This window comes from Protopterus annectens, chromosome 11.part0 (assembly GCF_019279795.1).
Source record: "Protopterus annectens isolate FY-2018-M chromosome 11.part0, PAN1.0, whole genome shotgun sequence".
NCBI classification, from domain to species: domain Eukaryota; kingdom Metazoa; phylum Chordata; order Ceratodontiformes; family Protopteridae; genus Protopterus; species Protopterus annectens.
Genome location: NC_056745.1, coordinates 475,300,813 through 475,327,758, shown reverse-complemented (window position 1 = coordinate 475,327,758; position 26,946 = coordinate 475,300,813). Strand labels below are relative to the sequence as shown.

The following is a 26,946-nucleotide window of genomic DNA, read 5'->3' as shown; positions in this document are numbered from 1 at the left end:
ATCCTGTACAGGAGTAGCGTACTATCTAGCCCACCAAATACTGAAGTGATTACCTGTCTAAGCGTTACTGTGATTGTGCTGTGATCGTGCTATATTAGACTGTTCTAAACTTTACTATGTATTGCATGACCTTTTGTTATAACTTCATATCTGTTAGTGTTTTCTGATTTTCATTTTTATTTTATGCTTTTATGTAATCGTATGCATCTTTATCTGGAGCTTTTCTCCCTGGGCCTCTGCTGAAAATGGACCTGTGTCCAGTTAGACTTTCCCAGTAAACAAAAGTAAGTACTTTTTTACTGGTTCAATTACATCAGTAGTCTTCAGTTTGTGGAGTCCCTCTGACTGCTTCTGCAGCACTGTGAATGGTCATGATAGACTAGGACTAAGGAATATTTGCATGTCCTATCTGTATCAGCACTGTCAAACTTGACAGTTCTGCTCAGTTGGTAACTGCTGCCAAGTTTTAGATGGGCATTTTGTCAAGAATATTTGGTTTTTAGCTGCACTTGATACTTCTGGAGCAGTTATACATTTCACATTAGTCTAACTAGGCAAGACCTAGAGGCTTTAGTTTGTACCCTTAAACAGCATACTGGCTTATTACATTTAGTGCTTTAAAACTAGATTGTGTCCAGCTTAAATACAGCTGCCTTAACTTTGTCTGGCTTTCCAAACCAGCAGTAACTTTCTGTTAGAAGCTTGGTTACTGTTTACACTAACACTGTGGTAACTGTACAGTTACTGACTGCATTTATGTTGCACTAGTCTGGTATTGAGGTAGAAGACTAATGCTACTTTGCAGCACTTGGGTCTGATTAGACCAGTGGGTTCTAAAAGTGGTCACTTGAGGCCATGTTTGAGGTATTGTACTCTACAGGAAGGGCTGCTGTTGCTAATGGAGTGTGATCAAGTTAGGTGAGTTTGGCGATCTGAAGTTTACTCCATTTGGTCATCAACCTGTGGGTTTTGCATCTGATATGGATCTGAGCCGGCAGCTTTCCAAGCTTTTTCCCCTTACTACACTGCAACCTCCTTCCAACCCCATATCTTGTTTGCCACTGCTTCACCAAGACGTGATCTCAGCTCTAGGCAGGTAGTGGGGTTTTGTCCAACTTTAACTGTGTGATAAAGTGCATGGATAGTGTTAACCCCTGTATTTTTCTTCCTCTGGTTTTCCATTCAAAAAAGTCTGTCTCTGCCTCTGTGTGTCTCTGTCTCTGCCTCTGTGTGTCTCTGTCTCTGCCTCTGTGTGTCTCTGTCTCTGCCTCTGTGTGTCTCTGTCTCTGCCTCTGTGTGTCTCTGTCTCTGCCTCTGTGTGTCTCTGTCTCTGCCTCTGTGTGTCTCTGTCTCTGCCTCTGTGTGTCTCTGTCTCTGCCTCTGTGTGTCTCTGTCTCTGCCTCTGTGTGTCTCTGTCTCTGCCTCTGTGTGTCTCTGTCTCTGCCTCTGTGTGTCTCTGTCTCTGCCTCTGTGTGTCTCTGTCTCTGCCTCTGTGTGTCTCTGTCTCTGCCTCTGTGTGTCTCTGTCTCTGCCTCTGTGTGTCTCTGTCTCTGCCTCTGTGTGTCTCTGTCTCTGCCTCTGTGTGTCTCTGTCTCTGCCTCTGTGTGTCTCTGTCTCTGCCTCTGTGTGTCTCTGTCTCTGCCTCTGTGTGTCTCTGTCTCTGCCTCTGTGTGTCTCTGTCTCTGCCTCTGTGTGTCTCTGTCTCTGCCTCTGTGTGTCTCTGTCTCTGCCTCTGTGTGTCTCTGTCTCTGCCTCTGTGTGTCTCTGTCTCTGCCTCTGTGTGTCTCTGTCTCTGCCTCTGTGTGTCTCTGTCTCTGCCTCTGTGTGTCTCTGTCTCTGCCTCTGTGTGTCTCTGTCTCTGCCTCTGTGTGTCTCTGTCTCTGCCTCTGTGTGTCTCTGTCTCTGCCTCTGTGTGTCTCTGTCTCTGCCTCTGTGTGTCTCTGTCTCTGCCTCTGTGTGTCTCTGTCTCTGCCTCTGTGTGTCTCTGTCTCTGCCTCTGTGTGTCTCTGTCTCTGCCTCTGTGTGTCTCTGTCTCTGCCTCTGTGTGTCTCTGTCTCTGCCTCTGTGTGTCTCTGTCTCTGCCTCTGTGTGTCTCTGTCTCTGCCTCTGTGTGTCTCTGTCTCTGCCTCTGTGTGTCTCTGCGGATTCTAGGGCAATGGGTCAACTTGGGAAGCGGATGTATGCTTCAGCTACCTTTGCTATAAGGGTGCTGAACTATATGGCCCATGTAATTTAGGCTTAAGGGCGATCTTGTGAAAGAGTAAGCAGACTGTCCATTTCGGCCAAGGATAAATGGTCACTCAGCTTGTATGGTCACTCTTAAATTGGTGACAAACTTGTCTGCTTACTGTCATGCCACTGAGGGAGCCACTAGGGCAGCAGAGTCTGGCTTTACGATTTTTCAGAACCTTTCAAGGTGTCCTTCACAAATGCCCCTTTTGACAGTTTGACCCCTGTTTGGGAAGACCGTCCAAGATGCACTAGTCCAAAGTGAGAAGGAAGGGAAAAAGCTGTCTGCCATCTGAGTCCAGTTCACTAACCCTCTAAGGTCCTTTTACAGGAATCGGTGAGGGCAAAAGTTGTGGTTCCAGAAGTCCAGCATTCCTGGGACGGTCCATACTCCTTTTCCTCTAGAAGGGGGACAAGGTGGATGCTGGCCCAGAGGCAGAGGGGGACCAGTCCAGATCAGGCATCTATTCCAGGTTTTTTGGTGCCAAAAAGACTGAGGACTTGGCAGTTTCTCTACCTATCCACATTGAACCTGTCTGTTGACAAGAAGTTCCGGATGGTCACCTTGCAAGTCTTCCTCCTGCAAGAACAGCAGAATAGATATGTGCTCCATAGACCTCAAGGATACATACTGCCATATTCTGGACAGGCGATCCAGGTGGCTTCTCCACTTTTGGTAAGGAGCCCATCCCTATCGGTTCAGGGTCCTTCCCTTCAGTCTCACCACAGCCCCCAGTGTGTTTACCAAGGTCATGGCAGTTGTAGCGGCCCACCTGATGCTTCAGGGCATTCAGGTCTTTCTGTACCCGGATGATTGGCTTTTCACTGCCCCCTCCAGGCATCAACTTATTCAAGCCAGAAATTCCTTCAGTCAGCTGTCATATTTACTGGGTATCGCGATAGTTGTGAAGTCCTCTTCAGCCTGTTCAGATTCTGGACTTTATAGGGGTGAGAATAGATTCTCTTTAGGCCAGGGTATTTTGACTCTCTACTTCGGAACTTGACCCTACATATCTTGTTACTTCGGACCTTTTCACCCCCAGCAGAGCTAGTCCTGAGAGCCTTAGGGTCCATGGCAGCAGCTGTAAGTCTGGTTCCTTGCACACATCTGCACATGAGTGTTACAAGTTCAGTGGTCTCTGTTCAGCCCCTAAATTTCCTGATTCCTCTAAGCAAGGTGTGCAAAGCTTCCCTCAGGTGCAGTTCGGACGTCAGTGGTCTGGTATATCAACAAATTGGGGGAACCAGGTCCTATCAGCTTGTCGAGAGGCCACGAGTGTGGGACTGGGCCATCTCCAGCCTCCAGCAACCGTTTTCCGATAGCAACGCACATCCCGGGTCAGTCCACTTTAGCAGACAAACTAAGCAGGACTATCCTTTTGCCCTACGAGTGGTCTCTGAACCCTTATGTAGCAGAACAGATACTCCTCAAGTGGAGTCTTCCCATCGTTGTCCAATGTGAAGTGCAACGAGTTTTTTGCTCTAATTCCCCCGGGGGGGGGGGGAGCAGAGATGCTATTGTCCATGCTTGGCAACCTGGTCTTTATGCATATCCCCCAGCTACCTCTCCTGACAAGATTCTTGCAGAAAGCTGGTTTCTTGGGGAGAAGGATTATCCTCGTAGCCCCATTCTGACCTAGTCAAGTTTAGTTCCCTTGCCTACAGTCTCATCTAGTAGCTCTGCCCTGGATATTTGATCCCATTCCATATCTCATTTGTCATACTTTGGGAATTCCTCCCCTGAATCTGGACAGCCTCAGGCTTACTGTTTGGTTGCTCCAGTTCCATTAATTGCTAGTACTCTGGCCTTTCTTCCCCCGTTCATTCTGGTGGTGGCATACAAGTCCTCCACCCAAAAGGTGTACTGTAGTAAATGGAAGCGTTTTTCCATTTGGGCTTCTCAGAAATTTGGACCCCTTTATTGCTCCTATTCCAGCAGTATTAGAATTTCTGTCTCAATTTTTTCAACAGGGGGCCAGTTCTTCCACTGTGAAGGTCAGCTGGCAGCTATATCCCACTTTTCATATAGGAGAAAATTTAGGTTCTCTAGTTGCTAGAATTTGTAAGACCTTCATCAAAGGTACCTTTTGGCTGAGGCCTATTGAGTGTCCTTCCCTTCCGGTGGATTTGACCTTGGTTCTTTAGGCTTTAGTTGCTCCTCCATTCTAACCCACAGCGTCAGTTGATTTGAAATTCTTGTTGTGGAAGACTGCCTTCCTGGTGGCTATCACCTCTGCCAGGAGAGTGTCGGAACTTCAAGCCTTGTGTATGAAATCCCCCATACTTAGTTTTTCATAAGGATAGGGTGTTTAAGGACTAACTCTTTCCTCCCTAAAGTTGTTTCAGAATCAAATGGTCCATTAATTTCCCAGTATTCTTCCCTAACTTTCAAAATAAAGGGGAATACAAGCTTCATTTGCTGGATGTCCAGACAGTTATGCTTTTACATGGGACTAAACCCTTCCGTAAGTCTGATCAGCTGTTTCCTTTGCCAAGCCTTTTTTGGGGAAACCAGTCTCAAAGGTGACACTGTTGGATGGATCTCTTTGTATTTTGCAGGTGTACAAGGAACATGGATTACCAGCACCAGACAGGATTCGTGCTCATTCTGCTCGTTCTATGGCTACTTCTGCATTCTGGTCCAGTTTCGCTGGATGAAATTTGTTCAGCGGCTACCTGGGCTTCCTCACCTTTTATTGCTCATGTTTGATATGGTGTCTAGAGGAAGGGGTTCTTTTGGTTCTGCAGTGCTCTGGAATAGCCTTCCTTAAAGGCCTTCCAAGGTTTTTGGTAGCTGGGGACTCTGTCCCACAGGTTGACCAAATGAAGTTAATATACTCACCATAATGTTCCATCTGAGTAGTTAACTTCATTTGTCATCAACCTTCCCTCCTTCCCCCTGACCTTAATGGTTTGCGATGGTCCTTTTACTTGGATTTTCTGGGTCTTGATTATAGTTTGTGTGATTGGGTCAGGTTGTCACGCTGTGGGTGGAAGTCTATCTGAGGGTTGGAAGGAGGTTGCAGTGTAGTTGTGTAAGGGGGAGGAGGGAGGAGCTTGGATCTTGGCTCTGAAAGCTGCCGGTTCAGATCCATATTGGATCCGAAACCCACATGTTGACAGTCTAACTACTCAGATGGAACATTATGGTGAGTACATAACTTCTTTTTTAATGCATGCATCCATTTGGATTATAATGTAGGATATTTAATTTTACCCCATAGGGCTGCTTCTGAGTTGAGTAGAATTTGCTGCTTCTGAGTTGAGTAGAATTTGCTGTTTTTAAAGTTAACTGACTTGATCTGATCTTTTCTTACAGTAAAGATCAGGCTGAAGATGCCCAAGAAATGGAAGACGTTGAAGAGGTAGAAGAGGAAGAAACTGGTGATGACACGAACAGTAAAGGTATGCAGTAACTGAGAAACTGCATTTTGGGCTTTACAGTTGAATGTTTGTTCATGGGCTTTAACTACACAGAATGGGAGTGTTTTTCAGCAGGTCGTATCTTTGAATTCTTTCTGGTTGCTTAACCATGTAGGGGTAATGGTAATATGCCACAGAAGGGAAAGAAATATATCCTGATAATATAAAATGTAAGAAAAGGCCCCTTTACTTGGAATGAAGCTGGAAATTTGGGACGTGTTATGGTTTCATGCTGATTGTGATGTATGCTGCACTAGAGCATTCATGGATTCATTTGCACAATTCCCCTTTCCACAATTTGGGCTGCTGGCATACTTGGATATACTGTCTTTCATTTTGTTTAAGCTTTCTAATTGTGGTATTGGAAGGCAGGGTCTGCACAGTATTTGTCTACCTAAAGAGTTGACCTAGTACCACACCAAGTACTTTAGTAACAAGGCATGCCTAATCATGATCAAGCTTCTCAAGTTGGAAATGGTGGTCATCCAGTTTACAGCTTTTGAAAGTCAAAAGCATCGATACAAAGGCAGGGAGTAGGATGTGGCATAATGCTCACGAGAGCAAGACTCTGGTTACAGCTGCACACCTGGTCTCTATGCTGAAGTAATATTTGGATTTTGGGGGCTTGAGACTTCTGCTGCAAGACTGATACTAAAGGGATGTGGGGGTGCCCCTTTGTTCACAAGTCCAGGACTCTCTTCTGGCTTTGTACATTCCCTCATTCTATTGTCTGAAGTCTGTTAATGGATTGCCAGAACTTGTGGCTCAAATTCCTCTGCAGGTACCATACTAAAAAACTGGACTGGCCAACCTGAAATGGTTGTAGAATGTCCCTTGAGTTTTGTGGGCTTGCACCAAACCACTACTTTCTCACCTAACTAGAGCCATTAGGTTAGTCTGACAAAACTGGACTTGAACACAGGATTTTCTCACCATACACTGCCTTCATCTGGCATGTTTGCCCACTTGGTCACACATGTCAAAACATTGCATCACAAGATAGTGTGCCATTCCAAGTCCTTGGATAGCTTGGGGGGTTATAGCAATTTGAGCTCAAGCAATAAGTGAGGACTGCAAAGCTCATGCCTTATGAGGATGAAGCCATTTCTTAGTTTCATAGTCTTAAGAGACTTTCATTCCATGGGACTAAGAAGGCTAGTCCAAATTCCCAGTTGACTCAAGTCTGGTTTAGTGACTGTCTCAGTAGGGAAATGAAGACTGAAATAACCAAAAATGTACCACAGGAACTGCATCTCTGAGCATTAACCTGTTCTGCACCAACTACCAGAATTATGACTGAGGCCCTGTACTTCATGACTAATGGCTTCAACTGGCCTCACTCCCTGTCCTTTCATAAAGTGTCTGATCTTGTTTGTATTCCCCCCCCCCCCCCCAAAAAAAAGCCATTTGAGAAAAAAATTGACCATTCCACCCTTGTGGAACCAGTTAAGGCTGTTGGAACAGCTGATCTGAAGTTGTCTTCATTTGCTCTTCAAGCTCTGATCGGACTCTGCTGCTTTTCCAGCATGTGATCAGAGCTAAAGATCTCCTCCCTCATTTGCCATGCTAGCAATAAGCATTGTGATCTGCTGCTCTGAGCTTCCTTTTGGTAAGTGATTAGCTTTGTGTTTTCTGCCCTACCTTTACTTAAATTTCTTCCTTTCTATCTTTTCCTACCCTATACTGTTTAGTCTGAGAAAAACCCTTAATCTTCCATCTAGTGTGTGTAAACTTGGTTCTGGTTGGGCCTCCTTGCTGCGACTTGGAGAATCCCAGGCCAGGCTTTAGTGCATGGAGTGTGGCAATAAGCTCTCCCTAGCTGATGGCCACACTGTGCCTACTATGTCTAGGGGTTTCCCCACTTCGACTACTCCTGTTCCATCTGTGGGCTTCAGCTCTCCTGCATTGATGGACAGAAGTAATGAGTTAATTGTCAAAGGCCTCCTCCCCTACCTCCGGGACCCAGGTCTCTTCTACCCAGACAACTACTGTCCACACCCCATCCTCTGGGACTCAAAATTCTTGCCGATGGGAACAAGCTTAGACACCAGGACAGGCTGAGGAAGCGTGCCCCTAATTGCTCTGCCTCTGTTGGTCCCCCAGTCAAGGTTCTCTTGGCCCTGTGAACAGTCTCCCTGGATGTTCTTTGTGCATCACTGTTGCAGCCATCACGGTTGCAGCCATCACATTGGTGTTATCTGCCTGCAGGTAGCCCTCAGTCAGCCTGAATACCAGAGTCTTGGGATTTCTGTCTGATGCTGTTGCTTCCATGTCAGGGGTATAAAACATGCACCCGACGTCATTACATCAGTCTTTCTTGCTGTGCGGTGCCCGAAGCAGATGCAGTTCACAAGTGCCAGTCTGCAGACTCCTGAAATTGTCGTTTTGAGCTTCAGACCTGAAGTCTTAGTACCCCATTGGGAATCCTTTCTTGCTCTAACTGACGTCAGAAAATTGTGTTGCCTGTGGAAAGCAAATACCGCAGATTTTCATTCTTAATTGCGTCACCTGTTTAGGCCCCTCGCTGTCTTTTGTGCCTTGTTTAACACCCAAACTATTTCTTGTGCAATTTTTGTAGCTAAATTCATTCGCTCTCTATCTCCGTACTCTTAAATTACTTCGGTAAGCCATCTGACTACCCCATCTTCTGAAGAAAAAAAACAAAAGGATAAAGACGGACTGCATAGGTCCAAGGCTGCTGACAACGCTAACATTAAGCTAGTTGCTAGTCCGTCGGTACTCTGGCACTTTCGCAGCCCCTGATACCAGCTTCTACAGATTTGCAGGCCTCTACTAAGACTCAGTCCAGTATGCAGTGAGACGCTTTGACTATGGAACCTGCGGCTTTCTCTAACTTGGATGGGTCTGGAGCTGCTGTGCAGGCACTGGCTTATTTTCAGGCCTTCCGATTTTCTTAGACTGCTTCCTTTCAAACCAAAAATACCAAATTTCTCAGGCCTAAAGTTTGCACTATGCCCAGGAAACAGACTACCAAAGTGCATTCTAAGGCCCACATGCCACAAAAATTAATTAGAATGGCTGAGGACCTCATTACTTTAGGGGAAGTCTGCCTTCCCCCTCAAAGACACAGAACTGATTTTCCTTCTGATCAGGAATCTGATTACTCTGATCCTTCTGATTTCCAGGATATGCCCTTATCTACCTATGAGGATTCTGATGCAGAGGATTCCATTCCCTCTACTTCCCCTCCAGAAGATTTTTTTTCCTTTGAAACCCTGCACACCCTTAGAACATTTCTGCTGGGAGAGCCAGGACTACTCCCAGTCCAAAAAGAGACTGGAGAATTGAGCTTGCCTCAGCACAGGCCTTTAGCTATCCCTCCTGTCCTGGAAATTGTAGAGGTCTTCCTGGAATCCAGCTTTACCCATGATGTATTGCCTCCAGCTCCCAGGAAACCTGACTGGTACTATAGTGCCTGACTCCAAAAATCTTACCCCTTCGAACAGGGTTTCCAGAGCGTTAGACAGATGGGGTAAGCTGGGCTGCTGTCACTGGGTCTGTTCTTAGAAGGCATGCTTGGCTTAAGGAACAGAACTTGCCATATGTCAAAGCAGAATTGCTGGATGCACCATTACATAAAGTGTCTATTTGGTAAAGTGGAAGTGAGAGCATAAATCTATGCAAACTGTTAGATTTCTTAAGTACACAGCCACCTAGATTCAGTAGGCACTGGCCTTCAAAAAAATGGTCTTTTCCAGTCCTGTCCAAGCACAGGGGCAGCAGACCAAGACTTCAGTCTCAGGTTATGCACAGATCTAAGCAATGGAGTGCTCCCATGTCCAAAACTGGGAGTAGTAAGCCTCCATCCTATGGTAAAATTGCAAAATGACTTATCCTTAACTCTTCCAAGCCTTGCACCTTTAAGAGGGGGAAACTTGCACTGCATGCCAAAATCTGGCAATACATTACCCAAGACAAACGGGTCTTTAAAAAACATGGTTTCCCAGGGATACAGATTCTAGTTCCACCCACTCCCATCCATAAGCAGATGGCCAGACCTCCCCCAAACCAGTGGGCAGAGGCCCAAAAGAAAGTACTTTCTGTTCTCAGTATCAAGGCTATTCAACCTGTCCCAGCAGAACAAAGGGGACAAGGTTTTTACTCCAGACCATTTCTGGTCCTCAGAAAAGAAACCTCTTGGCATATTCTGGATCTGTCTATTCTCAACACCTTTTTGGTTCCAAAATTCAAAATGCTAACTCTCCAGCTGCTTCCTATGCTAGCCAAGGACTACTGGCTAACAACCCTAGATTTAAAAGAAGCTTATTTGCACATCCCCATAAGGGAATCTTGCAAGAAATGCCTACGCTTCACAGCAGTCTGAGTTCTGTGCACTTCCTTTTGCTTATCTACTGTGCCCAAGGTATTCAAAGTGCCTAGCTCCAGCCATTGCATATTGCAGGCAGAGAGGAATTCACATTTACCCATACTTGAACGATTGCCTGATTCAAGCGGACAGTCAGGAATTGCTACTTCAGCACCTGGCATTTTGTAAAAAGACTTCTAACTTCACTGGTGTACACCAACAAAAAGAAATCAGCTGGTACCCAGGCAACAGATTGTATTCCTGGGAGCAAGCTTGAATACAACTTCCTAGATGGCATTCCTCACTCCAGAAACAAACTTATTTGGCAAACTATTTCAATCTGCTGGCCACCAAAACCCAGCTGTCTGCAAGAAAAATGCTGCAAGCCGTAGGGTTCATGGCCTGTTGCATTCTACTAATTCCATATGCAAAACGGCATATGAGGAAACTTCAGTGGTACCTAAAGTCTCTGGTGTCAACATTCTCAGGACCTGGAAACAATGAATCTAATATTGTTAATCTTCGTTCATTCCTTTACATATGGGTATCCGTTCCAACCTCGGAACAGAGCTGGCCATCTTCCAAGCTCACATCCGCTACAAACTCTCGAGCTAAACTCTTAACCAGAATTCCCCTTTCAGTTACCTCATATTTGTTGCGTCACCATTTGGGTGTCAAGCTGCTTCTCGAGCCAAGTATAGATATTTGTTGGTGATTAGTCTAATATAACCTTTTCTATCAGAAAAGTTTCAAATTTGTTGTCTTGCCTTATCGCATTTAGCGACTATATTTCCTTGAGTTTCCTTCTCTTTACTCTGCACTTTATACCACGAGGTATTTTCTCCCTTACCATCGTTGGTAAACTTCTTTACCTTAAAGTATTCTTTCGTACCATTGCTGGTACTCCTTCTTTCTCCTATTCTATCATGGCAGATAAAGGTAGTCCAGGATTTAAAAGGTGTTCAGATTGTGGACACAAATTACCTACTTCAGATGCACACTGTTTATTGCTTGGGTGTGTATCGCTTATCTGTTGACCTGCCCTGTGGTATTTGTAAGATTTTTTCCAATATTATCTGTTGACCTGCCTTGTGGTATTTGTAAGATTTTTTCCAATAGAACTTTGAGAGGAAAAATAAGTTGCTGAAGGGACTTGAATCTCCCTTTTCAGAGGCCATTTCTGGGTCTGAGGCTTCAACCCCTCCTAGAGCCCATAAGAAAATATCGGATGATCCCATAAGAAAATATCGGATGATCCTACAAAGGCCAAGTCTCTGCCTTCGCCCCCGGCTGGGGACTCCCAACAACCCAGACCTAAGAAGGCTAAGATTTCTGCTTCAGAGCTCTGTCTACCCCAGTGCTTTCGGTGTCTAGACCTTCGGCGCCATCAGTGATTTCAGCTCAGTCTACTGTAGCCTTTACTGCATCTGTACCGAGGGGCTCCTCTGTTCAGACTACTGCATCAGCATACTGTTCAGTCGGTGCAGTCCTTGACCACGTCAGCTCCATCTTACTCAGAACAAACTCCTCAGTTATTGACACCAATTTTGTCTGTTCCAGCTTCGGTACTGGCAACCACTTCAGCACCGATCTTTGTCAGTGCAGACAGTGACCTCTGCACCAATGATTTCCTTGGTGCAGACACCTGTAATCCAGTCTCTCGGCACCATTCACAGTGCAGACTGGTGAGTTGGGCACAGCTTCTCTTCTGTGGGCAGACCTGTTTCTCCCTCAGCTGTGTCCATGAAGTCCACTAGAAGCCTTTCTGAACACTGCGTGTTGTGTCTTATGGATAAAGTGCTTCTGGCCAGAGGTATCCCACCCCCCCCCAGGACCTATCCTTCCTTGGGAGGTGATCACCCATCGCCAAAGACCCCTTCTCCTTTATTGCCTTAAGTCCCTTGATATAGCAGTCTTCCCCCTCTACGGTTCCCTCTATGGACCTCACTAAGGAACCACAGTTGCCTTCGTGGCAGGAGAGTTTTGCTACGACCCAGGATGGTAGTTGTGACGTGCGTAATTTCTTTCACAGCCATCTGGGGACTGACAGTACAGTATCGTCAGCACAAGCCAATCTCCCTGCCCTCCACTGGACCATTATGTTCACAAGTTGTACCTAGCAGACACTGGGCGCAAGGGCCTCAGGATGCATTTCCACAGGAAACCCCCTTTCCATTGTCTTCCCCAGCTTCCCCCTTTGAGGCAGTTGACAGGAAAAGTTCGTGCAAGAGGAAGCACATGGACTCCAGAGGAGTCACTCACTGAAGACAGACTTTGGGGAAGGATCCCCTCTGTCACCCTCTGAGGTATCCTTTGATATCCTCGGAAGTCCTTAAACAGAGGTGACTGGCAGCCCTCTAATCCGACCTCTGAGGAGTCTGTTCCTGCTGGCTTTTTGCGCCTGGCCTCCTACCTCCTGGGTTACTCCACCTGCTGATTATCTGGTCTGGCTTATAGTGTAGCATGTGTGGAAGGAAGGCAGACACCAGCTATTCCCCGGAGACCAGATAAGATTTTGTCCCCTCCTGCTGCAGATTCCCATTGATCTAAAGGTCTTCCTGTGGATGCTCTGGTGGTGGCGGCCGCAACCAAAAAGAATCTGGTGGCAGAAAGCCACTGTCCATCCGCCCAACAGTCTCTGGCCCTGGACAGGATAGGGAAGTGTGCCTTTGCATCAGCGACCTTTGCGGTCAGGTCCCTGAATTGTATGGCACGCTTTACCAGGTTTCAAAGGGATCTAATTTCAGAGCTCTCTGAAACCTTGGCTGGTGCAATGTCTGAGGTCCATGACAGTGGCCTCTCAGCTGGTTACCATTGAGTCAATATCTAACTCCTCCATGTGACTATCTTGTGTATCAGAAGGAGCAGCTAGAGCGGCGGGTTCAGCTGTGGTCTTGAGACTACAAGCCTGGATGTGCTTTTGCAGTTTCGCAGAACCCTTTAAGGCTTCCTTTCTTAACGCTCCCATTGAAGCCTCTTCGTTGTTTGGACCCAAAGTTAAAAGCACACTGGCCAGATGTGAACAGGACTGTAAGACCCTTTCTGACGTAGGTGTCAGTTATTCCCCTCAACGTGCTTTCTCCTGAAACCAAAAAAGCAGGAAGATATGGTTCAAGAAGTCTCTGGGTCCTTTCCATGGCACACAGGCAGAGTTCTCCCTCAGAGGCAGAGTGGGAAAGAGGGAGGACTCCCCTTTTGGGGCAGTGGGGGGGGTCCATGTAACCAGGGTTCCAGGGACTCCTTTCCTGGCCAATCCTACCAGCGCTCCTGAAGAGTGGCCCAACTCCTTTCCTCTGGAGGTGGTTGGGGGTTGTTTCTCCTTGTACCCTTCTGCAAGGCTAACAATCACCACAGATTCTGGAGTACAAAGGATTATAACCAAAGGTAATCATATCCCCTTCGATCTTTGACCTGTCCCTTCAAAATTCCTACCAGACATTCCACCCAGTCAAAGGGAAGAAGCAGCACTAGAGATGGAAAAGCTGCTAAGAAAGAGTCATCCAAATAGTCCCTCCAGACCAGATAGGATCCGGATTCTACTCAAGACTATTTTTGGTGCCAAAGAAAACCAGGGACTGGAGATCAATTTTGGATCTCTATGTATTGAGCAAGTTTGAGTACAAAAATTCCAGATGGTCACAATACAGTCTATCCGCCTGCTTTTGGAAAAAGGCGATTGGATTTGCTCTATAGATCTTAAAGATGCATACTACCACATGAAAGTAGACGGGCCAAGAATTCTGTGCAGGGAGCCAGTCACTACCAGTTAAGAGTACTGCCCTTCAGACTCTCTACAGCCCCCAGAGTTTTCACAAAGTGCATGGCAGTCGTCCCAGCTCACTTGCAACTACAAGGATTCCAGGTGTTTCCATACCTAGACTGGCTCATCTCTGCCCCCACCAGACATCTATTGGAAGAAGCCTTTGCATACTCTGTCCTCGCTGCACAAAGGCTAGGCATAACCTTAAACTGGCACAAATCCAGTCTCACCCCATCTCAGTCCACAGAATTCATAGGTGTCATCTTGGATACAAAATTGCAGAGCATCCATTCCAGAGCACACAATTCCAAGGATAAAGCAACTGATCCTAATCTTTTCAAGGGAGAAATCCACAGCTCACTGTCCTACAGCTGTTGGGTTCCATGGCAGCCTCAATCACCATTGTCCCCCTGGCCAGGTTTCATATGAGGCTTCTACAATGGCTACTGCTCATCCAGTGGTATCCTTTTCAGCATTCTTTCAGCCAAGATTCAAGTAACCCACAAGTTCAAACGGGATTTAATTTGGTGGATGACTCACAACCAGTCACAGTGGTCTTGCCCCTTCTCCCCCCCCCAGCAGCCCAAGGCTACAGTGACCACGGATGCCTCCCTGATGGGGTGGGGGGGTATGTCGGGGACAGTCCAAATCACTTGGTCCAAATTGGAGGCCCAACTGCATATAAATGTTCTAGAGCTGAGGGCAGTGCTTCTAGCATTGCAAGCATTCCATCCTCTGCTGCAGTCTGGGACAATTGCAATACAATCGGACAACATGGCGGTGGTCTGGTACATCAACAAACTGGGTGGAACCATATCTTACCCCTTTGTCGAGAGGCCATGAGGATATGGCAATGAGCAATGGCTACCAACCGTTCTATTCTAGCAACGCACATTCCCGGGAGTTCCAAAGTGATAGCAGACTCAGAAGGTGCGTTCTACAACCTCATGAGTGGTCCCTGAATCCCTTGATAGTGGCGGAGATATTCCACCGCTGGGGCAGTCCTTGCTGCGACTTCTGAATCCCCGACCAACTACTTTGCCCGGATTCCCCCTCTGGGACAGTCACCCAGGGATGCTCTAGTCCACTATTGGCCCTTGGGTCTTTATGCATTCCTACCTCTCCCCTCATTCCCCAGTTTCTGAAGAAAGCCCGTTCGTTGAGCAAGGTGATCCTCATAGCACCATATTGGCCTAGTCAGATTTGGTTCCCCTTCCTTTGGCCTCACCTGCTAGATCAACCATGGATTCTCCATCCAACCCCTGGGCTGATAACATCTGCAGAACCTGATTCATCTCAACTTGGACAGCTTGAAGCTCGCAGCTTGGTTCCTCCAATTTCCTTGATTTCCAGGCAGAATATTTACTAGTACAGTACATTCTTATTGCATCTCATAAGTCTTCCACTAAAATTATCTAAGCAAGTGGAAAAGATTTACCTGTTAGCTGAAAGAAAAAAAAGTAGATCCCTTCTCAGCACTGGTGTTAATACTAGTATCTGGCTGACCTATTTCAATCTGGTCTATCTGCCTCTATTTGGCTGCAATATCTAATTTCCATGAGGGTGTCCGACTCGTGTCAAGTTATGCAAGACCTTCATAAAAGGTGTGAATCATCTGAAGCCTCCTTTTAGAAGTACTTATTCAACCATGGGACCTGTCTAGTTCTAAAAGCTCCGACAATGCCACCCTTCAAACCAGCTTCTTGCAACCGCACATTTGTCATGGAAAACCTTGTTTTTGATCACCATTACTTCTGCCAGACATATATCTGAGCTTCAAGCCTTATGCATAGAGTCCATACTTTATCTTTCATAGTGTCTTTGAGAACTAATCCTTCATTTCTGCCAAAAGTGATCTCAAATGTCCATTAATCAAACCTTGAATTGCCAGTTTTCTTTCCCAATCATTCAAACAAAGGAGAGTATTGCCTACATATCCTAGATATTCACAGGCAAATTCGCTTCTACTTTAACAGGACTAAGACCTCTCGTAAATCAGACCAGTTATTTTTGGCCTATTCTGGACCTAGATTAGGATGTGCTGTTGCTAAGGTCACATTGGCTAGATGGTTGAAAGACTGTGGGACCTTCATTTATACACAACATAATATCCCATTGCCTACTACCATAAAGGCTCATTCGACAAGGTCAGTGGTAACTTCTGCTTCCTTCTATGCCAGAGCTTCTTTACATGACATCTGTGCAGCATAACTTGGGCTACGCCTCATACCTTCATCAATCATTACAAATTGGATTTGGCCTCCAGGGGAAGAGCATCTTCTGGTTCTGTGGTGCTCAGGAATGTCCTTCCATGAGAGCCTCTCAGGGATAGAGGTAGCTGGGGACTCTGTCCCATACTTAAGGAATGAACGAGGATTAACTATCAGATAAGTTGTCTTACCATAATGTTCCATCTGTATTGTTCCTTGTTCAGTCATTATGACCCTCCCTCCTGTGGCTTCTAGTGGATCTCACCATCCAGTTGTTTTTGGTCATTTGACCAGAGGTAGCCTCTACCTTTTGACTTGCAAACTAAATCTGAGGTAACAGAGGGGAATTCTGGGTAAGTTTAGCTCGAGTTTGTAACTGACGCGAGCTTGGAAGATGTCTGGCTCTGTTCAGAGGTCTGAACTGATACCCATACATAATGACTGACTGAACGCATATCAACAATACAGATGAAATGTTGCAGTAAGACAACTTTTTTTTCTCATCATTCCTTGCCTAAGGACAGAGCTCCTTTGGGCAGAGTCCTGCAACCACACAAGGGACTCCCTTTCACTCTACCCTCTGCCACCCAAACCCCAACACGCATCAAACTAGATGGGGCTCGCATGGCAGTGCATTCAGGGCAAATGGAACCCAAAGCAAATGCACCTGCATATCGGATGTTAGGTGTACAGAATGCTCTGACAGCCTTCAAATGCCTTATTCTTCCAGGACAACTATTGGTAGAGAACACCACATTTGTGGTACATAAAACGCAGGGAGGAACCCATTCCTACCTAATCTGCAGACTAGCCATGGCTCTGTGGAACACTGCCTTGAGCAAGTGTGCTTGCAGGCTCATTTCCTGCCAAACTAAACACTGGCAGACGACTTGAGCAGAAATCTTATGGACCCACACGAATGGAAACTGAAACCCAAAATATTCAAGCTTTTGAGGAGCAGGTGGGGGACACCAGAGGTGGACCTTTTTGCTTCCCCTCAGAACTATCAATTGAGCAAATATTGCACCAGAACTCCCCACAGCCAAGCTTGGAAAGGGGATGCCCTGTCCTTCACATGGGAAAGCCTCAGTCTATGCCCCCCCCCTCTGCCACTCCTCTGAGGTTCTACGAAGTCAAACAGGACAACCAAAGAACAATCCTGATTGCGCCAGACTGGCCACAACAGCACTGGTACCCTCTTTTGCACAGTGTGTGCTACAACCATGGGCACCTGCCTCAAGACTCCTTCCCTGCTGTCCCAGCAGGCTGACCAGATTCTGCACCCTCAGCTGCAGACCCTGAACCTTGCGGCCTGGCTTAACACCCCTAAATTCAACACCAGCAACCCTCAGGAAGTAGGTGCTGGGTGTCATTCTTGAGGCAAGGAGGCCTAGTACTAGAAAATTCTATTTGGAAAAATGGAAGACTCTTCCTGGATCCAGTCTGTGGGAATGGGCACAACTGTGTCCAGCTTACCTCTTATACTAGATTACTTAACAGAAATGCTTCACAAAGGCCTATCCTTCAATTAAGATTCATGCCTCTGCCATCTCTGCTCATAATACTGAGCCGCCCCTCTGTTCTCATCCTCTGGTAAAACAGTTCTTGAGAGGAGCCAAAAATTTGACACCCCCCCCCCCTCAGGAGAGCTACCACTCCAGCCTGGGACCATAATTTTGTAATAGAAAAGCTCACACTTCCACCCTTTGAACCTGCAACCGTAGCAGAGTTAATTCCTCTCATGGAAAACTGCTTTACTTCTAGCCATCATTTCAGCAAGAAATGTCTGATCTGCAGGCCCTTATGGCAGTGGATCCCTTCATCTTCCATGCAGACACGGTTTCCTTCAGGACTAACCCTATGCCCAAGGTGGTGTCTAGTGTGGCTTTAAACCAGTCCGTTCATTTGCCTACCTTTTTTCCTAATCCCTCAGAATAAAGGGGAAAGGATCCTACATTCCCTGGGCATGCACAGACATCTTGGGTTCTATCTGGGCAGGACTAAGCCTCAGGGGCGGAGGGAAAGGCCATTTCAAAGCAAACCATTTCTAAATGGATACCACACTGCATCCATTTCTGCTAAAAGTACTATGGGAAACCTACCCCACAGGGGATCAGAACTCATTCCACTAGGGCTAAATCCACCTGTAGCATTTCTCAGGGGAGTCCCTACCCAGGGACGTCTGGAAGCTGCAACCTGGAGCTCTGTGCACACTTTCACCAAGCACTACCAGTTGCCTATTTTCTAAATCCAGAGCTGGATTTGCCACAGCAGTCTTACAGGACCTGATTGCCAGCCCTAAAGCTTCATAACTACCTCCACCCTTCCCTAGCTTTGGAAATCCACCCAAATGTGATGACTGCAAGAGTGAAACACTAAGAACATAGTACATTTATGTACACTTATCATAAATGTAGATGTTGGTGTATTCACTGTTGCAGTCCTGGTTACCCTCCCTCCAGACCCCTGACTTCTATCCTTTTTGGTCTGGCATATCTTATATCATTGATTTTTTTGTTTCTTTTGCTGGGGGTATTTCATGCTTCCTATTTTGGGGGCATCTTGACATCTGGGGCAAGAAACTGATGTAATGGTGTCTGCTGCAAGTTTTATACCCCTGACTACCTGTCCTCATGGAAGAGGCGACCGCATCTGATGAAGAAATTCCAAGACTCTGGTATTCAGGCCAGCTGAGGGCTACCTGCAGGCAGGTAACCCAAATGTGATGACAGCAAATGCTCTCTAAAATCTACATTTATGGTAAGTGTCTACAACTGTAATTAATGTTTCACTATTGCAGTCATCACATTTGGGTTATCCCTGCCAGGGTAGCCCTCCGCCTGCTCAAATAAGAGGCAGTTTCTGCATCTGTTGCTGTAGCTTGAGGACTGATGGGTCTGTCAGTAGTATAAAGTAAGGCAGCCGACTGCTTTACATCAGTCTTGCAGTGGAGCCCGAAGCGCAAGCAGTTTGCACGAGTGCCGGTTGGCTGCTACCGGAGTTTCTCAAAGTTGAATTTGAAGTCTTCTAAACCCAAGTATCACATTGGGGTTCCTTTTTTCTTGCACTAACCAATCTCAAAGTTAGTTGTCTTGCCTGTGGAAAGCCAATACCACACTTCCACTCCTACTGTCACTTGTTTAGGCCCAGACCGTGACATCCCCTGTTGTCACTTATGTGCTTTTTGTTCAGTGCCAGAACTGTCAGTCGGGCCCTTTTAGCCAGATATTTTCATTTAATCTTTGAACTCGGATATGGCTTTGGTAAGCCATCTGACAGCAGATCTTCAAAAAAAACTTAAAGATAAACTGCACAGGTCCAAACCTACAGATACTTCCGTTAAGCTAGTCAGTCCACTGGTACTCAGTGAGGCACTTTTGCAGCTCCTTATTGCCGCTTCTGTTTCGATGGCTGCTACAGACTCCCTTTTGGAGTCTGGTATGCTCAAAACTTGGACTAAGGATCCTGTGGTTGTCCTTACCTTGGATGGGTCTGCAGCTGCTGAGCAGGCACCGGCTTCTGTGGAAGTCCTTCACACTAAATCTCGACGCAAACGGACACCTTTCGTAACTACGGTTTCAAAAATGACAGTAGGCCCAGGGTCTGAACCACACCCAAGAAACCCCACTCTGGTGCCTGCTACTTTGCCTCAGTCTCAAATGCGGAAGACACCATGCTGATCAGGGGAAGCCAAGCTACCTCCTCAAAAAGGAAGAGATCTGTCCCCTGTAGCTTTGTCTGAACAAGAGTCAGATGAATCTGATTCGTCTGAAGACGTGCAAGAGGATTCCATTCCTTCAGCCTATCCCACAGAGGGTTTTTCCTTTGGGGAAACCTTGCAAACTTTAAGGGAGCATTTCCAATGGGAGAGTCAGGACTACTTAGTCTAAAGAGACTGAATTCTTAGATCTTCCACAACAGACCCTTTGCCATCCCTGTAGTCCTGGATCTTGTGGGAGATGTTTCCTAGAATCCACCTAGACTCCTAACGCCCTACCTCCTGCTCCCAGAAAACCAGACTGGTACTGTAGTCCCTGACTCTCAAATTTTAAAAAATCCAACAGCTGACCCTGAGGTTCTTTGTCAAGGGCCAAAAGGATTAAAGCAACCTCTGCTAAGAATCTCACCACCTCAGGTGGGGATTCCTGAGCATTGGACAGATGGAGTAAAAAAGTGTACACCTCAGCTATTCACTACCTGCTTGGGCAGTCTACAGATTTAAAAGACTTGATGCATTCTGCAAGCCAAATAACTAAACACACTTTCCACTGGGGTTTTGATACCCTAGAAGCTGCTTGCAGGGCAGCACTCACTGGATCTGTCAGACATGCATGGCTTAAGGAACAAACTCTGCCAGACCATGTCAAATCTAAATTGTTGGACGCCCCCTTGCACAAATAACTTATTTGGCACTATGAAGTCTTAGAAGAAAAAGCAAAATCTATGTAAACAGTTAGGGATTTCTTAAATGTCCAGACCCCTAGGTTCAGCAGGCAGTGTCCCTCCAAGAACTGGCCCTTTCTGCACAGAGTAAGCCAGCCCAGCCTAGGCCCCATTGAAATAGACCCCCCCTAAACAGCAGCCCCAGGGAATGCAGAGATCTAAGCAATGCACTACCTCCACTTCAAAACCAGGGAGTTCTAAGCCACCCCCTTGTAAGAACTCGCAATGACGCCCCTCTGCCCACCTTCACTTACCCCTAGGAGGAAAGCTCTTCACTCAAGTACATGGGCCACCATAAAGGACCAATGGATCCTGAACATTGCATCTCAGGGATGTAACCAACCCCAAAAGGGTTCCCAGATGTACCACCAAATCAGTGGGCAAATGCCCAAAAGCAAATCCTTTCCCTTCTCTCTCAGAGCAGTAGAGCATGTTTCTGCAGAACAGATGGGCCAAGGCTTCTATTCCCGACTCTTTCTGGTGCCTAGAAAAGGACACCTGATGCCCCAAACTCTAGCAATTCTAAACACCTTCCTGGTGATCCCAAAATTCAAAATGCTCACCCTCCCAGCAGCTGCTACCCATGCTCTCAAAGGACGCTTGGCTAGCAACCCTAGATCTAAGGACATTCCTATAAGGGAATCATGCAGGAAGTATCTCTGCTTCAGGGCAGGGTCTCAACACTTTCAGTTATCTGTGCTTCCCTTTGGCTTATCTACTGCTCCCAAAGTTTTTACAGAATGTCTGGCTCTGGCCATTGCCTTTTGCAGATATATTCAAATTTACCCATACTTGGACTGCCTTATTCAGGCAGACAGCCAGGAAAGGCTGCTCAAGCACCTGGCCTTTTGTAAAGACACTACTAACCTCCTTGGGATACATGGTCAACAAGTCCATACAGGTGCCCACCCAAAGGCTTATCTTCCTGGGAGCAAGTCTGGACACAGCATCCCAGATGGCATTCCTTACACCAGAGAAATTTTCCTGACTACCTACTTCTCTCAACTAGCCACCAGACCTCTGCTATCTACAAGGAAGATTCAAGCTCTGGGGTTCATGGCATCTTGCATACTACTCATGCAATGTGCCAGACTGCACATGAAACTTCAATGGGTACCTGAAGAGCCTTTGTCAACAAGACCTAGAAGCTCTTCTAGGATTCCTTGCCTCAGAAAGGAATTTCTTTGGTGGGCAACAGCATGCTCCCCCCTGCCAGACCCTCACCATAGACTCCTCAGACTACACTTGCAGTGTGTACAGTGCCAATGGAACTCTCAGGAAGTCCCTCTGCACATTTCATCAAAAAGATGGCTGTGCAGCACACCTTGATAGCTTTCAAAACCCCTTCTCTCCAGGGGTTCTAATCAAAACAGACCGCACCAATGTGATGTGGTACATCAACAAGCAGGGACTCGCTCCTACTGTATACAGGCCTCTTCCATGCAACTACACCGGTTAGCACAATACCTTCCAGGCTCTCAACTCTGGCAGACCAATTGAGCAGAAACCATATAGACCCACATGAGTGGTAACTCAACAGAAGTACCTTCACCCTATTAACTCAGAAATGGAGAACCCTGAAGGTCTACCTCTCTGCCTCCCACACCAACCATTAGCTCAAAAAATTATGCACCAGGGAGAATCACTGCAAGATTTTGGAAAGTGGATGCCCTGTCCTTACCCTGGGTCAGTCGGGCTATACCTTTCCTCCCCTACCTCTCATCCCCAGGGTCCTGCTGAAAATAAGGGAGGAAAAACCAAGGACCATTCTTATAGCTCCAGACTGGCCCTGATAACACTGGTACCCCTTGCTGTGCAGCTTCTCCCCACTGCCTCCATGGCATCTTCCTCTGATTACCAAGCTCCTGACCCAGAGGGAGGGGGAATTCATACATCCCAAATTGCAGACGCTCAATTTGGCAGATGTTCTTCGTGTTTCGCTGTTGCAGTCATTGCATTTGAGTAATCTGCTGGCAGGTTGCCCTCAGTTGGCCTGAATAACCAAGTCTTGGGTCCTGTCAGTTGCTGTCCCTAACATCATGGAAGAGTAGTCAGGGGTATAAAACATGCAGCAGACACCATTTTAATCAGTCTTGCCACGTGGTGCCCGAAGCAGCAGTTTGCAAGTGCCGGTCGGCTGACTCCTGAAATTTTCGTTTCTGAGTTTCAGAACCGAAGTCTTCAAACTAAAGCCAAGTACCCCATTGGGGAAACTTTTTTTTTTTTTCTTGCTCCTTACCGATGTTGGTAAAAGTAATTGTATTACTTGTGGGAAGCAAATACCTAAAGGATTTTCATTTGTACTGTATTCCTTGCCTAAGCCCTGACCACAACGTGCCTTGCTGTGTTGTGCTAAAGTTAACGAACGCACTAAGCGTCTATTTTTTTTGCTTCTAAATACTTTGGCTCAAGATTTAACTATCCTGAAATGTTGTTGGTAACCAGAATTCACAAAAAACGCAAAGAAAGACTGACCAAGGTCCAAAACAGACTAAGCTTCTAAGCCAGTCGATGGTTCACCAGTATTCTGGTTTTCGCAGCCCCTGTTGCCTGCTACTTTTGATTAGCAGGCCTCTACAGAGACCCATTCTGAGTCCGGAATGCCGCTAGGTTCTTCAGGTGCTGAACCCGCGGAAGTCTCCCTTGGATGGGTCCAGAGCCGCTGAGCAGGCACCAGCTTCTGAGGGTGTTTTCAGGCCTAAAGATTTGTATATTAAACAGACGCCATCATAAAAAACTAGGCCAAAACTGACGCATGAGCCATGTGTTCAGGCCCCTGTGCCTTAAAAAAAAAAAAAAAAAAAAAAATCCTCAAAATGGCTGAAGATTTAATTACCTTGATCAGGGGTTCCCAACCCCCTCCTGCTAAGAGGCCTAGGCAAGGCAATGATGAATCTTCAGATCAGGTTTCCATTTCTTCTGATTCCTCTACTGATCAGGAATTTTCTATTCCCCCTTATGAGGACTCTGATCCATCCCTTCTCCTGAGGATTTGGGAACATTTTCATTGGGAGAGTCAGGACTTTTCAGAATCCAAAAAAGAGGCTTAGGGATTTTTTTTCTTCCTCAGCATAGGCCTTTGGCTATACCTCCTGTTTTAGACATTGTTTTCTCAGAATCCAGCATGGCTCCTGATTCCCTGCCTCCGGCTCCTAGTAAGCCAGATGGATATAGGGTTCCTGACGCCCACAAGTTTCTTTTCAAAAATCCTGTTGACCCTGAAACAATGTCTCAGGGTCCCAAGGGTGTTGAGGCTTCTACTGCTAAACATTCTACCCCTTCTGATACTCCAGGGTGCAGGATAGATGGGGTAAGAAGGTTTATAAATCTGCAACCCTGACAATCAGGGCTTTAAACTGTTAATTTCATATGCTTTAGATATCAGCAGCATGTCATGGGCTTAAACAGAAAATGTCAATTTCTGATTGTGTGGAAAATAGTTACAGGATTTATTGCATTCAGCTGAACAAGTTGGAACGCATACTTTGCATTGTGGTTTTGATTCCTTGGAGCAGGGCTGCCATAACTGGATCTGTGATGAGGCATGCTTGGCTCAAGGAGCAAAGTCTGCCTGATCATGTTGAAGCTAAATTGTTGGGTGCTCCTTTACAGCAGGACAGTTTGTTTGGTAATAAGGCAGAAGTTTTGAAAACGATGGAAGACCAAGCTAAATCTATGCAAACTGTAAAGGATTTCTTGCAAGTGCAGCCACCCAGGTTCAGTAGGCACTGGCCTACTAAGAATTGGTCCTTTCCAGTATCCAACAACCGCTCGGGCCAAACCCAGGCACTCCAAAGGCTCCAGGTTTCAGTCGCAAGGAACTTGCAGGACAAAACAATCTGGTGCCTCCACCTCCAAATCTGGAAGTAGCAAAGCACCCTCCTACGGTAAACTCTCTCAATGACTTTCCTCTGCCATTTCCAAGCACTTATCTTTTGGCAGCCCCCTTGGGGGAATTTCATGCTCAAAATTGGCATCTAATTACCCAGGGCAAGTGGGTCTTAAATATAGTATTCCAGGGATACAGATTTCATTTCCACATATTGCCAATTCCAAACAGATGGCCAGATCTGCCTCCAAATCAGTGGGCAGAGGCCCAGAAACAAGTAAGCCCCCTCTTGCATATGGGGGCTATTCAACCAGTACCAGAAAAGGAAAAGGTTTTTATTAAAGACTTTTTTCCTGGTATCCAGAAAAGACAAATCATGGCGTCCAATTCTGGACTTATCCATTCTAAATACCTTCCTGGACATTCCAAAATTCAAGATGCTGACTACAACAGTTACTGCCTATGCTAGGCAAGGATGCCTGGTTGGTAGACTTAAGGGGCTTACCTGCATATCCCAATCAGGGAATCCTGCAGAAGATACCTCCACTTCAAAGCAGGATTTGCATTACCAGTTCTCGGCACTGCCCTTTGGCTTATCTAATGCAGTAGATAAGCCAAAGTGCCTGGCACCAGTGATTGCATTTTGCAGACAAACATTCAAATTTATCCTCATCTGGACAATTGTCTAATTCAGGCAGAAAACAAGGACACTCTTCTACAACATCTGGCGTTTGTGAAAAGGCTCCGAACATGCCTAGGGTACACAGTAAACAAAGAAATCATAACTAGTATCCTCTCAAATAATTACATTCCTGGGTGCAAGCTTGAATACAACTGCCCAGATGGCTTATCTTACGCCAGACAAATTCAATTGAGAACATACTTCAAACAAGTGGCCACAAAAACCCAGCTATCTAAAAGACAAATTCTGCAGGCTTTGGGGTTCATGGCATCCTGCATTCTACTAATTCATATGCAAGACTGCATATGAGGAAACTTCAATGGTAAAAAGCTTATGGCGTCAACATTCACAGCCTGGAAACGGTGATTCCTCTCATTCCTTGCCTGCAACAGGAGTTCCTATGGTGGGCAGAGGCCTGTCGCCAAAACAAGGGACTGTTATTCATTCCACCCCCTGTCACCCAAACCCTGACTACAGACTCGTCCAATTATGTTTGGGGGGGGGTGCATATGGCAGGGAGATGCATTCAGGGCCAATGGAGCCCAAATCGAATGCACCTACATATCAACCAGAAAGATGCTAGCTGTACAGAATGCTCTGACAGACTTACAAGGACCATCTTCATCCAGGACAACTACTGATAGAAAACACCACAGTCATGTGGTACATAAGCAGGGGGGTACCCATTCCTACCCCTTTTGCAGATTAGCCATGGCATTGTGGAACATGGCCTTGACTTATCAAATACATCTACAAGCTCAATTCCAGCCAGGAAAGCAAAATACTCTGGCAGACAAACTAAGCAGAAATCTCATGGAACCACACTAATGGAAACTGGTTCCACAAATGTTCAGCATGTTGACATGCAAATTGGGGAGTCCAGACATCTTTTTGCCTCACCCAAAACTATCAGTTGGTCAAATTCTGCACAAGGATTCATCACAAAAAAGCTTGGAGTGGATGCTCTATCCTTCAGCTGGAAAAACCCATCTGTCTATGCCTTTCTGCCTCTGCTCTCCAAGGTCTTACTAAGTCAGGAAAAACAAAAATGATTCTGATTGCTCCAGACTGGCCTCGACAACACTGGTACCTGCTCCTGGGCAATTTTTCGCACCTTCCTCCATGGTACCGGTCTCAGCAGAACTATCAAATTCTGCACACTCTGCTCCAAACCTTGAATCTTGCAGCATGGCTACGCAACTAATTTCACCAGTTACATCTCTCAGTAAACCTGTGATGGATGTCATGTTGGAGGCTAGAAGGCCTGGTACTAAAGTCTTATACTGACAAATGGAAAAGATTCTGTGCCTGGAACCAAGCACAAGGAATAAGCACAGCAGTGCCCAATATTCTTCAGATTCTGCAATACTCAACTGAGACTTCACAAGGGCCTATCTAAAAATCCATGCCTCTGCCTTTTCAGCTCAATACAACACAGTGCCTCCTCTTTTCTCATCCTCTGCTAAAGCAGTACCTCAGAGGCTAAAAATGTAAGACCTCCCAGGAGAGCACCAACTCTTGCATGGGACCTCCATTTTGTTTTTGGAAAAACTCACCATCTCCTTTTGAGCCATCTGCTACTGCGGACCTAAAATTTCTTTGAAAACTGCTTTTAGTTTGGCAGTCACTCCAGCTAAGATTTCAGAACTACAGGCTCTTATGGCAGTGGAGACATTATTTTTTACTCTGACAGGGTGGTTTTCAGGACCAATCCATCCTTAATGCCTAAAGTGCTATCTAGTGTGGCTCTTAATCAGGCCATCGATCTGCCAACTTTCTTCCCAAATCAACAGAACAAGGGTGAGCGGATTCTGCATTCATTGGATGTACAGACAGCTAAGATTCTACTTAAACAGGACTAAATCTCTAAGAAAACCTGAACAATTACTGGTGGCATTTGCTTGCAGGGGCAGAGGGAAAGGCTAATTCAAAGCAGACTATTTCCAGATGGACAAGCCATTGTATTAGGTTTACCATGGTGCATATAGCAGAAACTGTCTCCAAGGGGATCAGATCTCATTCCACCAGGGCTGCATCTACTTC

At 46.2% G+C, this 26,946-nt stretch overlaps 1 protein-coding gene across 1 annotated transcript in view; it reads left to right on the top strand.

The window, feature by feature from the left end:
* The window catches only part of NAP1L1 (nucleosome assembly protein 1 like 1), a 1,039,563-nt gene that overhangs the window by 92,553 nt on the left and 920,064 nt on the right, over window positions 1–26,946 (top strand). The window contains exon 3 of the mRNA XM_044087215.1: window positions 5,549–5,634. Coding sequence (XP_043943150.1) covers window positions 5,549–5,634 — 86 coding nt within the window. The remainder of the gene's footprint in view (window positions 1–5,548; window positions 5,635–26,946) is intronic.